The sequence below is a fragment of the Bactrocera oleae genome, chromosome 2 (assembly GCF_042242935.1).
Source record: "Bactrocera oleae isolate idBacOlea1 chromosome 2, idBacOlea1, whole genome shotgun sequence".
Lineage (NCBI taxonomy): Eukaryota > Metazoa > Arthropoda > Insecta > Diptera > Tephritidae > Bactrocera > Bactrocera oleae.
Window position 1 is genome coordinate 95039783 of NC_091536.1, and position 17894 is coordinate 95057676.

Sequence of the window (17894 nt, forward strand, 5' to 3'; positions counted from 1 at the left end):
AGAAAAACTCACTACAAAGTGACCAGTTACTTACCGCCATGTGAGTCCATATATCTCTGCATACTGTCAATGTATTTCATAATTAAGGCCATTGTGCTAACGGTACTAGTATTTGTCTATGCCGAGTCGATTTGTACGTAAGCTTCTGGTCGCAATTGTTGTGGTTAGTTATTGTAAACGACACACAAACTCAGATTCTCACTGATTCCTGCCACGAACGCTGCAGCTTGGCTGTTGTTTCAAGCTTGCTTGTTGCACGTTGACTTTCGCCGTTCGATTTTAATGCAGTACTTTATTTTCCACGGCTTTTCCTTTGTTTCTGTTGTTGTTGCTTTACAAATAGAATATTGCCCTAGCTAGTTGTAACTACGCTTGTTATTGTTATTCTTGTTGTCGTTGGTTGTTGCTGGTTATGTTGATTGTTTGGTGTTATCTGCAAATTGGTAAATGGTCAATAATTATTTAATTGAGTGTAAAACCATACAAATTAACTACAGTCGTATATGTTTACAAGCTAATATTTATATTTCTATTCGCTTATAGGAAATGTTAATAAATATACATATCTACAAATATACGTAGTAGATAGTACACCTGTAATGGACATCTGGAAGGTCATGCTTTTGCATTGAAGGTGCAAATAAATGAAATAGCTCACGCGATTAGAATATTCTAGGGTTCAGTGTTGTAACGGCGATTCGTTGGTAATTATAACTTTGTAGAGTTATCAATACTCTTAAAACGCATTGTTGTTATTCTTGTTGGGATACGATAAAGGAAAACAAGTAACATATAAATCAGCTTTTCTGCTGAGTATTCAGTCAATTGACATACATATATGGTACATATGTACAATACATAGATACACACACATAGTAAAAAAATGTTGGAAAGCCCAGTTGGACTTTCATCGACGCCTTATTTATTGAAAGTTATCTAATCTCAACTAAGGTTCGTAAAGTAGTGACAGCAGCAATTCGGGAGGTAAATATACCTACGAGTATACATACCTATATACATGCAGTTTACTTTAAAAATAAATTTGTTAATAAAAGCTGAACAGGGCATTTTTAAGCAATCCTACGCCCCAACTGGAGTTAAAGGAAGTACCATATCTACATATATCTGTAATTTTCGTAAAGTTCAAAAACTTAGTACCATTCGCAAATTATTGACTACTAAGCACGAATCAAAAGATTTAAATAACAGTAACAGCAAAATATTACAAATTTTACTCATTTTGAAAGCAAAAATGAATAAGTCATGAGAGACTTTTGGAAACTAATAAAAAATCGGAGATTTAAAGTGTCGGCAAGTTAATTGCACATGAAATTTAAAATTTTATAATAAAGTTTTACCGACACGTGGAGGCATTCCCCAGCTTTGATTCTAGCAAGTTGCAAGAGTATAAAATTTTCGGTTATACCCGAACTTAGCTATTCCTTACTTTTTTAATATAAACTTTTGCAACACCTGAAAGCATATCCCCGCCTTTGGTTTGTGAAATTGCGAATGTATATATACCTATATATATTATATATATATCGTGGGGTTACACCCGAACTTAGCTCTTTATTACTTGTTGTTTTTTTTATAATTTTTCATTTGTGAATTTTTTAATTTTGTATATTTTTTGGTTATCATCTATTAATATGCACATAATTGAATACATATTTCAACAAACACACCTAAATGATCGTTCAATAGCGATAACGAAGCGTTTCTGCATTTTGTTTAACGACCACCTGCGTTGCCGTATAATTATAATTACTTTTTATTGCCAATTTCACGCTATAAATCTAATTGATAATTGAAGCGATAATCTGGTTTTAGACTTAATTGAATTAAAGGCTAAACAGATTTTTATGAACAAAATTAAATTTGATGCGCATACTTAATATTAGGATTTGTTTTTAGTAAAATTTGTATTTTTTGTTTTCTAAGAATTATGGGGCATAATAAATACAGCGATTAAATATATATATGTGTGCAGCAGCTGGTGATTCGAATGAAGCAACATTTTATTCCTAAGTGCAATGATAACTTCCCGACTGCTCGCACATCATAAAGTTAAGATATCATAGTAAGTGTTTTATAAACAGAAAATTCCACAGAATCGATCAAAACGAGGCTGAGTATCGCAATACGCAGATAAGCCGAAAAAGGTACACATATCTCCAAACATTTAAACAATTATAGTAACTATGGTATGCCTAGCATATATTATTACGCTCATATACTAGAAAAGCCAAATATATTTTTATTTAATACCTCACGATTTATTGTATTTCAATAAAAGTGTAACTTAGACTTTTAATGTATACAGGTACTGATAAGCCTTGAGTTCTGGCAACCGAAATCTTTGGTATATTTGTAGTTTTTGTTGCTGTTTATTTAAAGTTTCTAGCGTGTTTATTTCAATGTGGTTTTTTAATAATGTGACAATTGTAGTGGGTCGATAAGACAATACAGATGTCAATGTCACTGCTATTAACATTGGCAATTGTGGTGTCAAAAGTATGATATGATATTTATATCCTGAACAAGGTGTATTAAGTTTGCCACGAATTTTATAATACCCAGAAGGAAACGTCGGAGACTCTATAAAATATATATATAAATGATCAGCATGATGAGCTGAGTTGATTTAGACATGTCCGTCTGTCGGTCTGTCTGTATATACACAAACTAGTCCCTCAGTTTTTAAGCTGTCCTTTCCTCACTAAGCAGCTGCTCATTTGCCGGAACGGCCGATATCGGACCACTATAGCATATAGCTACCATACAAGCTGAACAATTGGAATGTATGGAATACTCTTTCAACTGACGAGTTATCATCACGAAATTCGGCCCGAGTTATAATTTAAGGCAAAAATGTATTCTCCGATTCATGATTCCTCAGAACATATCACTATATCATATAGCTGCCATACAAGTTGAACGATCGGAATCAAGTTCTTGTAGGGAACCTTTGTATTTGTGGGAGTATTACAGCTTCGGTGCAACCGAAGTTAAAGCTTTTTCTTATTTTTCATATATAAAAATAATAAACATGATATGAAAAAAAATAAATAAAATAACATTGTTTTGCTTTGGCCTTACATTTACTGCGCTAGACGCATTACAAACAAACCAAAAATAGAAGGAAAAAATCCAATCAAAACAAGAAAAAAGTTATAACTTCGGCGCAAACCTTTCCAACTGCATTTTTTATAGCATCAAAGGGTATAAAAATATTTGTATCCTGATTTTACCCTGTCAGTTTGAATGACAGCTATATACTATAGCGCTCCGATCTGAACAATATATTCGAGAATTGTAGCGATGCTTTGGATAATAATATGTATATGTCACAATTCGTGAAGATACATTTGTTATAAAGCAACCTAAATGAAGAAAAAATGTGCAAAAGAACTCATCAAGCATTCATCTAACTGTCTGCTGCTTTCTAGTCTCAAAATGTTACACATCAGCACGGTTCATTGCATACAAAAGATGAAAGATAATAAATGTATGCACTGTAATCATATCATTCACAGCAGCATCTCCATATCATCGTCGTTATGCTACGGCCATTGTTTGAAAACTGGGATGCGTCGCACTTTCGTCTGAAGGAATCTGTGTTTGCGCCAGTTGTGTCAATTGTTGTTGACTTCTCATCAATCTGTTGCCGTCGAATAAGGTCAAGGGCGGAAAGGTTTTCGTCAATTTGCAAGCAACAGATTAGCAAAAGCAATTCCATTTCATTGCTGCTTAATAATGATTATATGCGAATGTATGTGTACGTAATCGCAAGAATTTCATTTTAGCTGGCTTTCTTGCTTTCGTTTTCTTCACTCTTCAACACCTTTGTGTGTCGTTCGTCGTTGTAACGTCACTGTTTTGTTATGCAAAACGGCACACTTCACACTCACACATACATACATATGCAAGTGTGTATGTAGATGTGTACATGCACATACAATCATGGTTCACTGCACTGACACTTGGTTACAACATAATTTTTGCACGCCTTGCAACCTTCAATGCTTCACACAAATAAGTGCAACAGTTGCCACATTGAGCTCTGCTAAGTTAGATGCCGTTGTATGTAGAGCAATGCTTATAATAAACGATGTGGGAAAATACCCGGGGACGGTGGGGGCTGTCAGTTAGCTGGGTAAGCGCGCTGCAGTGCCGTTTCGTTTGGTTAAATTGGTCAAAGTCACAAATGTGCTGAGTCGGACAAATTTTGTGTTGGCTACTCGTCAGCTTGTGGATACTGAGGCATGTGTATATTTATGTACATATATATCAATAGTTTTGTATACAAGATGTAGCATTTTGATGGTAAACAGAACTTTATTGCGTTATTTTAAAATACCTCGTTGGGATTTACATACTTAAATACATATCTATTTAGGCTTATAGATATGCATACTAATTGTCGTGCTTTAAATAAATTAATACGGTTACCATTTATGAAATTACATCAATCTCTAGTTATAATAAATATGAACGACCTATAGCGACTTTAAATCAAATTTGAAAGACACTTTGCCATTAAGCGCATTATTCAACAAATATTCTCTTGAGTTGAATACGTGCTGGCGATCAAAAGCAAGACAATTTTGGTCTGGATTTGTAGTCTAATGCTGGAAACAGTCACCGAAATTGGGCCCTTCTACACTTACCGCCCGTATCAAACAAAATTTCTCAAAAGTTATGCTCGTAGCGGCAATGTCGAAATCAGTTGTTCTCTTTTGTTTTCATTTGACCAATGTTACCATTGTTCAAATTCTATACAAAATTTTTCACACATTTAGTTATAATATTTCATAATGAGAAGCTCAAATCTAAAATTCTACTATAAAAAGAAGTCTACCCAATTGTAAATAAATGTATTCGATTGTAATCTGGAGTTAGTTTAAGAACATTTAAAATATATTCAAGTCAATTTTTAATTACTACAAAATATCGAAGCTGGCAACCCTACGGGAAAAACACAATTTTCGCGGATATCCTACCGCACAGTCTGTAGAAATGGACGGTAGAAGTGATGGTGAATGTTCATTTACATTGCGCTCTCATAAGATAGGTCGTATCAGTCTACGGTTTTGCGTAGGTGACTGTTTCTAGCATTACGGTGTCTGCAGAGTGGATGCTGAAAGTCGGGCCGAGCGTAAAGCTGATTTTTATCAGCGCTGAGCGATTTTGTCTACCGTAGAGTCGGCGCTGAGTTCCGTGCATTTATTGCTTTTTAATGTGGTAATCTCTTTGTGCTTATGCACATAAAAAGAGAAGACATGGATTAATCACATAAAGAATATTTTGCTTCCAGATCTGTGCTAAGGGAATGTTTCTATCGAATTTGAATTTTAGAGATGTCGTTTACGAAATCTTCTTAAAGAAGCATAGGTGTATTGCTTATTTTAGAATATTTTTTATAAAATTTTGCTGTGATACAAAATATGTACTATGGTCTATTTATCAACCGTCGGTTTAAAAAAAACCAATTCGGGTGCTAATATACATAAAATAGTGAATTATTATGTAGAAGAAAAAAATGTGAACTTCGGTTACACCGAAGCTATAATACCCTTCACAAATACAAAAGCCATACAAGAACTTTATTTTGCTCGGTCAGTTTGTGTATACAAATTACATTTTATGGCTTTTTAATTGCAATTTAGATTAAACACTTTTAGTTTGATAAGAAAATGTCCACATTTCTAGGTAATGCTGACATAAAAACGCCGAAGGAATGTGTAAAAGCCATGATAAAACTTGCAATTTGTAAGCCAAAAATTAATAATGATAAAATGTTTCGTTTAGCAACTTTATTTGCAGTGTTTTTTTTTCTCAGAGATAAACAGAAATTTAATAAATCATTATCGAATGTAAAATCAGTATAAAGTTCTAGTATACTTTCGGAAGTAATATTTTTTTGAAAATATTTTTTGGAAAATAATATTGGTGTTTGTTCTCATTTAATTTAATAAAATTTGAGTAAAACTGAATGAAAAACTCTATCTTACATTAGTATATACATACATACGAGTATATACACACTATGTATGTATGTATATAGAATAACCTATTTAATAACCACCTTCACAATGATTGCCACAATTATTTCAAGTAACTTTTGATACAAGGCAATACTTGGTCAATAAAAAATTTTAAGTTCCAAGTTAATTCTGTTAAATTACAATAACTTTAATTTGTTTGATACTTTAAAAATTTTTACATTTTGACACAATTTTGCATAACTAACAAATTAATTATAAAAAAAAAAATAAACATTTAAAAATTTAAATTTTTATTATTCATTTTTATATCAAAATTTTTTTTTTACTTTTTTACATTTTTTTAAATTATTATATTTAAAAAAATTTTTAGCTTTTACTTGCACTTAAAAAAAAATTTATATAATTTTCTTATGATCTACTAAATTTTTAATTGACTTAATTTAAATTTTTACATTTTATATAATTTTCTTAATGATCTTCTTAATATTATTGCTTCTTTATATTATAGGTTTTGCAAATTTGCTACTCATCCGAAAGCACATACTTTTGGCAAGTATTGTATAATTTTTAAGCTTAGTCTAAATTAGCGATTGAATTAAGCTCATCAGACAAAGTACTGACTGAAAAAAAAATATTATCCAACAAGCAAAGTTCATTTCAAAATATTTGCAAATAAAATGTATATATGTATATATAAACAAACATTATTTTTGGCGAACGCTTACATACACACATGTCTATATGTATGTATTTCATTATTTATAAATACTATATGGTATGTAAGCATACGTAATATTTAAGAACTGCGCCAAAAATAGATGAAATAATTATCAATTATACAATTTTCAAGCATGTGCACACATTTATGCATACACAAGTACATATATACATATCATAACCTAAGCATGTTTTTATGACATAACCAAAAACATATCATTAACGCTTGATTTATAAATAAACAAAAAATTGTGAGTAAAAGGCAAAAAAAAAAACAGAAAAAGTAGATAGATGTATGTATGTGTGTATATGTGTGTGTATCGTTTTTGACGTAATTTGCACAAGGAAAGAGCAGACGACTAGATAAATCAGCAAATGCAAGACATCATAAACATACACACACATGTACATATATATTTATATATATGAGTATGCCACTGCTGTAGCATTTACGTATGGTCTGCATGTACTATATTGCATAGTGTTTTGGGCGAACAAATGCGGCAGCAATCGTTAGGCGCATTCTACATATAATAGGTGGTGATGGCGGTGACACCCCACCAATGACATCTGTTACCACCGCTCAACGCCAACATAAAGTATTCAGCGTTTAACACTTCTGCCACAAGACAAGTGCACCTACATATACATAGGTATGTATGTGCTTATTAAGTGAGGTGTTTATATGGCCAATGTACAGTGAAAAATGCACTGCAGGCAATTTGGTGGAATATAAATAAGGTGAAAATCGTCATATACAAGAGTATATTAACGATATGCATATATTTTCTTAATTTTAGACTTTTCATATAGATATTATGATTTTCATGATAGGCTCTCTTAAGCAAGATGTTCTTAGAAATCGAGATTTTTTATTTATTAAATGTGTAGCATTATTATATGAATTAATAATTTTTTTTAAATAATTTATAATTTATTATTTCGAACATTTTTTTTTTTAATTTTTATTCCATAAAAATATTTTCACAGATTATTAAAAAAAACAATAATTTTTAAGACTCATTTCTCACTTTCAAGAAACTTTCACTAATATTATTACTTTATTAACAAAAAAATATAAAATACTTGTAGTAGTTGTTTGAAACTTAAAACATATAGTAAAAGAGAAACTGCAAGTTTGTAATATATACATATGTCTGTATTATATTAATTAACAATTTTTGGCAAGAAAATAAATTTTTTCGAAAATATTTTTTTTCGAAAAGTATTTTTATTACATAAATATATGTTGCACACATTATTTTGTAAAAAATATTAATTTTTAGAACATATTTTACACTATTAAGACACTTTGAGTAATAGTATTAGAAATAATATTAATAAAAAAATTATAATAATGTTTGAAAAATGTATGCCAAAAATGATATTTAAATATTTTTGTTATCTTTTTTTTTAATTTTAAAATATTTATTTCAAATTTTCTATTTAAATATGTAAATTTCATAGCTTACTCTCGCATTTGCTACTTTCTTTGTCTTAGTTAGACATTCTAGTGTCAGAAGATTAATTGTTGAAAACCAAAAAATAAATATTTAGCCATTTTAAAGAAAAAATGTATACGTTCTTGCTCATAGTTAATTATTTTATTCGCATTATTTGTGCACAATACATATAATTTTCCAATAACAAAATAAATTATTGAATAAATATAAGTCAAGTTAAAAAAATCTTCATATGGTTTGCTGGGTTACACTTTGTGTATTAATGTGTGAGCGCTTGATACGGACACTAAAAAGTGAGACTAAATTGAAATTAATAATTTAGAATGTTTTACATTTCCACACCAGCCCACATTTTGGGAAAAAGAACAACAAAAAATTTAAACTTGACAACCGTACATATTAAAATTACATTTATTTAAATTTGTGTGTGCTTATATAATCTTTATGTGCTTCGGCATGTATTATTCACACATAATGAAGCAATAAGTATATACAATATACAAATACGGTGCGCGTCACTTAGCCATTGCGGCAGGCAGTCAGCTTGATTTAAATGTAATACATACACAATACAACACACACATAGAAGCGTACAACTTTGATATGCGATAATTGCGAGATAACCACAAAACTGGTGCGGGGATTGGAAGAAAAAGTGCGGCGCCGGTGGAAAGGGTGGACACCACTGACTGACGGGGCGCATCGTTAAGTGGGTGTGAGGCACAGAGCATACTACAATAGTGAGTAAATAATAAAAATCACCGCGCACACTTAGTGACGGAAATATCATTCTGATTGCTAGACTGGCTAACGGGCTGATGACATGACGACCGCACTGACAGACAACAGCTCCAGCTGATAGTGTGTAAACATCGTTTGCACGCGAAAAAGTGGGAGTTGCCATCACACACTTACACACATACAAATTCATGCATATTTACATCTTCATGTGAGAATGAGCTGAGGCCGCTCTTAACCCCACCACATTGCTGACTTTCTAATTAAACATGCAGCGTCGGCTGCAGATTATGCTCTTTAGTTACTCACTGACCATGCCCAAACTCATCTCTAGCTCTCATGCTCATCTCGGTGTTAGCGAAAAGTCTACGGCCGCATCGTGTCTATTTTTACATGCCCCTTCTTTGTCCCTCACGACTGAGGCCGTCATTCACTCTTACTCAGTTCTGTTCTATGAGTGCTCTCTGCTTTTTTGTTGTTATAATGGTCGAAAATAAATAAATAAAAAACGTGCAATCACGTGCAAAAGCGTCGACTCATTTCGATGATGATGATTTTTAATATTTACAAACAGTTTGAATAAAATATCATGGCGTAATTTTTATTTTTGCACACAATTATATACTCATAGTGAATTTCCTTAGAGGAATTTTAAGTTTCTATGGAAATCGTGCTTTACATACAATGTTGTTGATTATTTGAGTAATTATAAACTATTTGTATGTACATAAGTAATATTTTAGAATTACCGGTATATTTCATTAGAAAAGTAGAGGACTTTGACCGGTGTCATTAAACAAATATTGTTTTAATATATCTTAATAAATTTGAATTTAGATGAAAATATAATAGTAAATACAAAAAGTCGCGAAATTATTCCCTTTACATTACGGTTTGCTAACGGTAAAATAAAAAGTGTTTTCGAATGGTTGATATGAGATTGTTGGATCGAAGAGAAGATAATGCTGCAATAGTTTGTTATTTCTGGATCACGAACACATTACAGATCTTTCCTGGTCTCTTTCTGGTAACAGACTTGAACATAATGAGTCGAATTCAGATAAATTTTTCACTTTCATCCAGATTTGGACTAATATACTACAAAATATTTTTTTTAAGTCACTATAAGTATCGGAAAGTGTGATAAACAATATTCCTTAAACTTCAAAGTATGTTTATGGTCAGCAGTTGTTTCCAAACACATTGAAGACAAGAATTTATAGGCTATTAATTTTGAAAAATCGAGGAGGTCATTAAGCTACCTTACCAGTTGGCTACTAGAAGAATATCTTGTACATTACTTTTATTCGACATGGACAAAATATATATTTTTGTGAGATATTTTATAGTCGATAGAGATTGCGTCTTTATAAACTTATACTATAGTCTAAGCCTGGTAAAGGTAAACAAAATATTATAATCTATATTTTTTAGTTTTTTTAAACTATATTTATTTTTCACAGTTTAATGTGCTCTTATTACTTAACCACAAGTGGTTTTTTCACTTTCATTACGGATGCTTTGAAGTAAATTTTTTATGCAAATGACAGCATGGATAGTTAATGCTTTAAGCTGCATAGTTTTAAAGTCGTTGTACGATTTCGATTATTTTCACAGTTTGTGATAGGAATGGGTTGGTAACCTCGCATACCAAATTTGTTTGAAATTAGTTCGATAGTTGCTAAGATAGAAGATTACAGCCAAACGTTGGTGGTGCCACGCGCAATTACCAATTTTTACACCTCCTCCTATTAAGCTCATCCCTAAAATCTTGTTTGTGAAATTTAATGCTTATGGCGCAATTATTTAGTGAGTTATCGCACTTCTACCATCTTCAACATAACCGTTATATGGGGATTGGGCATGGTTATTATCTAATTTTACCCATTTTCACAGCGTGTGAAAAAGTGCTAAAAATATTTCATCCCAGCAAATTTGGTTAAGTTAGCTTCAACGGCTTGGAAGATATGTACATTAAACCATTTAGAGGGCTAGGCTACGCCCACTTTAAAAAAAATTTCAGCCAATAGGTGTCCGTTATTACCATGATCACCTTACAGTTCAGTATCTTATTTAAATGCTTAGTTATGGAACTTAATAGGTTTTCTTTTAATAGCGTTTTATTGGTGTGGCGGTAATCCGATTACGCTCATCTGCACCTCTCTTGAGCGCTAGGGAACCTATGGAGCAAGTTTCATCAAGATATCTCTAAAAATTCCTTTGACTCTTTAAGAAAAAAAACATCCGTAACGCAACAAGCTTTAGGCAATTAAATAAAACTAATTAAGCTTAATAATTGAAAACGTTGATACTCTTTTCTAATCACTTTTAATTATGAAAATGTAATCAAAATTAAGTGTGATTATGTACACACATACACATACAAACGGCAATCGAAAAAGTTATTAAATTATAACGTAAGGTTAATCTCAAATCTGTTTGTAGGTGAGCTACAACTCCCTAGTGTGATTACTGAGCGGCCAAGCAGGACGCGTTTTGCGGGACACACCCTTTGTTTCAATAAGCACGACTGCCACACGCGAAGGTAATAGTAATAGCGAAGAAAAGTTAAATTTATTGAAGTATGTACATATATTGCTTGAAAACTTTATGTGGGTGTTAGTGTGTGAGTATATGTGGAGTGAAACCTATAATTTAAAAAAACTTGACGATTGTGGGCGGTTTGGCGCATATTTTATTCATTATTGCGATGATAAAATGACAAACATTGAATATAATATAGTGAATGTAGCTAACATAAAACTTTTAAGAATTTGTTTTGACGGAAGCACATCAAGATGTATAGAGTAGTTACTTTGGATTTAACCACCGCCATAACAGAATCCATGGAATCTTTCAAAGCAATTATTTCCGACATACAATCTGAAAAACAGCCAATTATGCCAATTATGCTAGCATACTTATAAGGTTTGATATATGTAAAATAGTGGGGTGGCGATTTTTGTTATAAAAATTATTATACATTTATAAAATGTTTCAAATGAGTTTTTTTAAGTGCTTCTTAGAGAAGACAATTATTTGTGTGGCAAAAATCAATTAATGAGGGTCCTGAAATCAGTTTTTGTCATGCTCTCATAAAACCACTAATAACGAAAAATGTAAGAAATGTGTTTTGATAATCCCTTTATTAGTAAAAAAAAGACCGCAGAGATTTTTCATAAGGTTAAAGTTTAATTATTTTAAGACATATTTTTCTTTTGCATGAATTTTACAGCTCGCTAACAAAAAATTTTGTTACCTTCAATAAATTTTGAAAGGTGAGGCTTACGAAAAACTTGTGAGAGGCAATTTTAAAAAAAAATTCAATTTCCTAAAAAAATAAAATACAAAATATTTTTTTCAAATAGTAAATAGAGATAAACATTTTTCTTTCTAACACTGAAAAATTATACGAAACTTAAAATTGGAGGACTATTAATTTTAAGAGCTCATGCTTGGAGAGAGTTTTTTGAGCTGTCTACCAAATAAATTTTTTAGATTATAAAGTGAAATTGAAGCAACGATTTTTCGACTCCTCCAAATATGTTTACAATTTTAGCTATTTCTCGAAAAAATAATATTTTCCATACTACAGAGTACCACCGCTGAAAAAAAAGTATAAAAAAAGTTCGTTTAATTAACTGACGTAAGTATAACTACTTATATTTGACAACAATCAGTTAACAAGGCATGTAATTAATGAAATAAAGCTTCAATGCAGCAAAAATATTGACAACACTCAATTAGAAAAGGCTGACCTGGCCTAATTGAGGAAAATTACAAAAAGAAGAAGAAGTAATGTACACAAACACACATGCTCAGGGCAATAACTGAAGCAAAATTAGCAGCGTTAGTCACACCACATATTTGGTATGTAAATTGATTATGCCACAGGACAAATAACAATTTCAATAGCGCACACAGCTACTTAGGCTCAAAACAAATGCAAATATTTGTTAAGGAGTCATTTGAGGGGCTCGACGTAGCAGTTCAAAACACAAACATCCTACTGTATATGAACAAATATGTTAAAAGTAAATATGTTAAAATTCTTAAACATACAAGCAAACGGGCAGAAACATCGAAAAGTGCCGAAAGACGGACGCAGCGTATACGTAACAAATGGCGTCAAGTGCATATTGATGTACATATGTATGTATGCGCAATAGTATATATTTGTATTTAGTACGTATATATGTATATGCCGTCACAAATCGATCACTGGCAACAGACAGACAGGTGTTGACGTGAAGAGACATATGCATCCACACACATGTGTTGTATTCGCATGGATATTTACTCGCACGTATATCCGCTTATTTCATTGACCTGGTTTTGTCCAAATACTCAGCACCTTAACAGCTTTGTCTCAATAGACGACGGAATAGCAGTAGGCACGAAAGAAAAATTATGTAAATATATATGTATGTACATGTGTGAGTAAATATGCCATGAGTAAGCAACAGAGTTGTATTGTATGTGCAACAACAAAAAAGGCAAAACAAAAATCCACAACAATAATAAGGCAACTTGAGGGACAATGTAATAAGAAGACGAGTGAGGCGTTTGAGTGCAGGCGAAGAAAAGCGCAAAACGCCAAGCTATTTAAAATCACAGAGCAAACACATATCCGTCACACACAAGTTGTACAAACATACATACATACAAACACACAAACACGCTTGTGTTGCTGCCACAGCTGCTCAATCACTGAGTGGCACTATAGCACGTGGTATTGTTGTAGCGTGGCGACAACATATTGCAACGCGCACACATAAACACACACAGCTATCGGTGGCGTTCGTTCGGCTTGGCGACCGCAGCATAGGCTGAGTGGGTTTTGCGCGCGTAATCAACTCCTTTACGTCTGACAATGGGTCACGTGACTGCGCGCTGACGCTCTTCAATGTCGTTTAGTGTTCGCATGAGAACAAAATAAGAAAGCGTTGCTACAACAAGCAATTATGTGCATTCATACATATATATGTACGTACATGGAGAAAATTTCAGTATAGCAAAAACAATGCGCTGCGGCGCCACACAAAGCGCCCACACGTCTCCCGGCGCCGCGTTCATTCACTTGGCAAAGTTAGCAGCCTTTACTTCCGCCGATTACTTTATTTATTTTTATTTTTTTCATACCTAGCTCTCTCGCCACTCACTGTTGACTCTTCATATTACCTAGATTTCACTGTTTGCCTTCGGCCAGCAATTCAGCCCAAAGTCAATTTCTCTTTTATCCCACAGCTTGAACTCTTTCGTAATACGAGTATCCCTTATACTCTTTATATGTTTGGCTCTCAAAGTAAGAGTTTTCAGCGCTTTTCCAGCAATATTTTCTTGAATGAATTGTGTGTTGCGAAAGGATACACACGTACCTACATAATAGTGTGTACGAAATAGGGGTTACACAACACTCACACTGAGCGCGGAGCGTCGCAAACGAGTTGAGAATATGCGTCTTGTTGCACCTGCATATTCGAGAAAATCCTCGTTATTCAGTATTTTCTGTATTCTACAAGTATATGTTCGCGCATGAGAACGATGGGAGCTAGAAGAAGCGTAGAACCTCGGATAGGGTTGAAAGTAACTTATCGATGAGTCAATGTCTAAAACTTCAGCAGTGAGCTTAGTAACATTCTGACACACACACATACAAATATACTTATGTAGTAATGTTTTTCTTTACATCAATATGTCTGTTATGGAAACACAATAATATTTGTACTAAGTAAAAGGCACGACATCGGTGACGCCAAACAGACGCAATCGAAGTTTAATCGCCTACTCCACTTTCTAACTGGACGTTATTCTTATTGTTCGCTAGGTGTTTGGTACTGCTTTGGTATGTGTGTGTAGGGGCTGACACCATTTTATGTAAGTGAATAATTATTTTTTGATTGCAAGACTGATACATTTAGTATTTAATAAAAAAAAGTTTAACAATTTACAAGACAATTGAAGAGTTTGCACTTGAAGAGTTCTTTCTTTAAAATAATGGCTAAAAATGTAAGGATATATTTAGCAAGCTGCAATATTCCCGCTTTCCCGAGGATCACTAATGTTTTCGATTAAAACGAGCACGTGCAGATAGTCTTTAAAACCGATTAAAATAAGACTAAGCAAATAAATCATACTTTAACTCCATTTTATTCATTTGATTTGATTTGAGCGCGTGAAACAGTTCGAAGCTGTCTATAGCATTATAATCCGGCGCCAAAATGCATCAAGCTCTGAATTTGAAACCATACATAACCTTAAAATTCCATTTATAACAGACACTTGACTGAACGTATCGTATATGAATAATATATATGAGTGAGACTTCTTGTTGTATCAACTTATTACTTTTTATGGTAATTGATACGGGATTCAAATATGTATAACAATTTAAAAAAAATGTCATTTATTAGCGGGAAATTTATGATATGGTTTAGTTTTAATCAAATATTCATTAAAATCGTTTTTTTACTTATTAAACAAAACTATTATATATATATAGATACGAAATCAGAAACCAAAATTAGTATTTCTTTAAATCAGATTCCTTAATATGATATGAACCCTCAAATACAAAATCTTTAAATTCCCTAAAATTTAAACTGCTTAAGGTTAAGTACTAAAACACCGCGATTATACGATCAAAATAGGCCATATTAAAAAATATTGAAACTATCAAATAAAAATGTCTCTTTCTGTGATTCCAAATGAAGGAAACAATTTTGTTTTCATCTGTATGAATATACTGATATGTAGGAAAGTCTTCAGTCAAATGATTTTCTTTGCAAGCTCTCTAAAAAACTCATATAAATCATTTGAGAAGCCCTATATAATTTTTAGTGTAGAAATATAACCGAAATCTAACCAAAGTATGTCGAATCCAATATTTATTAATTTTCTTTTAAAAGTGTGCGTACTACATAATTGCATATTATGTGGCAAGGATTATGAGTTTGAGAATATTTAATTTGAAAAGTCAGCATTTGGAACTTGCGTGTTAAGGACCTTAAGTGTTATAAAACTTTCAGTAATTTCATGCCGCTGCCAAGCATACACTCACTTCTTTAAAATGCTTTTCAACATAAAACTTTGTGCTAAGTAAGGAAAATTTCATACAACAAAAACAATTTTGCTAAATCATTCATAGTTTTTTACTCATTTAAAGAGATAATAAAAACATCGCTGATAATTTTTAATGTATTTATTTACAGCCGTGCATTTGCACACCCAACTGATATGTGATTCACAAGGCTCTTAAAGAAACACCATTGCAACTGCCACAAACACACACCCACACCAAGTAGCCCTGCGAAAATGTGCAATTGCATTGTCGAACTAATTATAAATTTATTTTATGTACCAAAAGTTCTATTGTTGTAAACTTAATACAAATACTGCCAACAATGAGTAATTATTTCAAAGTGAAAATGTGTGCTAAAAACACTAAAACAATAACCAAAGCAAAGAACCCACCCTGAGCTGCAAACAAAAAGGTTGTAAAATGTGGCTTCTTTAGTGCAGGGTAGGACCACTGACCGCCCACCCGTTTTGCTGACATATTTCCGCTTTAAGCCATAAAAACGGTATTATGTTACCAAAACAGCACGCACCCTATGCACTATATACTTGTAAAGCACAATTATATGTATACTATATACAAGTATACATATGTAGTGCTATGTACATAATGTGTCAGACTAGACATGAATACCCGTGCACATATGTACATACATACATATATATATATTATATAATGTAATATTTGGGCTTGATTTGACCCGTCTTAGTGGTTTGTGTACCAGAACTATACTTTCCACTTAATGTGTGGGCGTGGCATTGAGGTTACAAGTTGTTTTTTTATTTTTCAATTGCTTTTTAGCTCTTATCTTGGTTTTGATTGCAAAAAAATGCACTACACTCAAATAACAACCGCAGTGAAAGCACGAATGTTGTAAAATTGTTTGATACTATCCTACAAAGTTTCGGCTATTACACATGCTCTAAGTAAGTGTGAAACTACAAGAATTAAATTTTTACATGTGAAATATATAATAGCTAGTAGAACTTACTTTTGACCGTTTGTTTTACTAACAACATCCTAAATGTAGGCCAAAAGATAATAAATATAAATGATTGCCTACATTCTGGCTCTTTCAGAAGAGACCAGCCTACAAATCTTAGTAAAATGATCAATGAACTTAAAGGATCGAAATCGATGCCGCGAATATTGGTGATCTTGTAAATACTAACCTAATGGTAATGTTACTAACACTACTAATAGTAAAAATATTTTTAATTTTAAGGGAGAGTTGCTAGTTTGCCATATACATAAATATTTACTGCTAAGAACCAGAAATGAGTAAATAAGCTTATCATAAAATAAATTCCTTCAAAATGTAATTTTTGTAGTAAAAGAATTCGAGCGGCATATGGTATGTGCTTAATTCAATATCAATGGGTATATCTGCTAGAATTAGGAAATCTAAATTTGGTATTCAGAGCACTCCACATTTCGCTTTTATGATTTAGTTTGCTTACAGCTTATTAAAAAAAAATTTTTTTTTGCTACACTGCACTTTTTAAGGCGCTGTCTTAACCATGAAATATAATAATACGAGATTTTACATATACAGAAGTTAAACTTACTGCAAAGTACAGCTTGAAGACTAAGATATCACTTTAAAAAATGGCTTACCTGCAATAAAAAAAGAGAACATATAATTAGTTATAGTTTATAATAAAAATTAAATATCATTTTAATGTATTTATGGAGATGATATATGCAGATATAGATATAGATATCGAAATTTGTAACTAGTCTGGAAATAGTTCATTTTATAAGTAGCTGTTTGCACTTTTTGCATGTGATTAAATGACTTTAGAAAATAAGCCAACAACAACAAAAACAAAAACACAACTAAGTAAGTACGCACAATTTTCTGTTTCCCATCATTCATAAAGGCAT

At 32.2% G+C, this 17894-nt stretch overlaps 1 protein-coding gene across 10 annotated transcripts in view; it reads right to left on the minus strand.

Moving 5' to 3' along the window:
* The window catches only part of LOC106618957 (very long chain fatty acid elongase AAEL008004), a 93483-nt gene that overhangs the window by 26078 nt on the left and 49511 nt on the right, over nt 1-17894 (minus strand). For 8 of the 10 annotated variants that reach the window (XM_014236897.3, XM_070106067.1, XM_014236891.3 and 5 more), the window contains exon 2: nt 35-433. In XM_014236897.3, coding sequence (XP_014092372.1) covers nt 35-92 — 58 coding nt within the window. In that variant the 5' untranslated portion in view covers nt 93-433. Of the gene's footprint in view, nt 1-34; nt 434-17575; nt 17625-17894 lie in introns of all 10 variants that reach the window. The other 2 variants (XM_036357140.2, XM_014236895.3) reach the window with 1 other exon arrangement.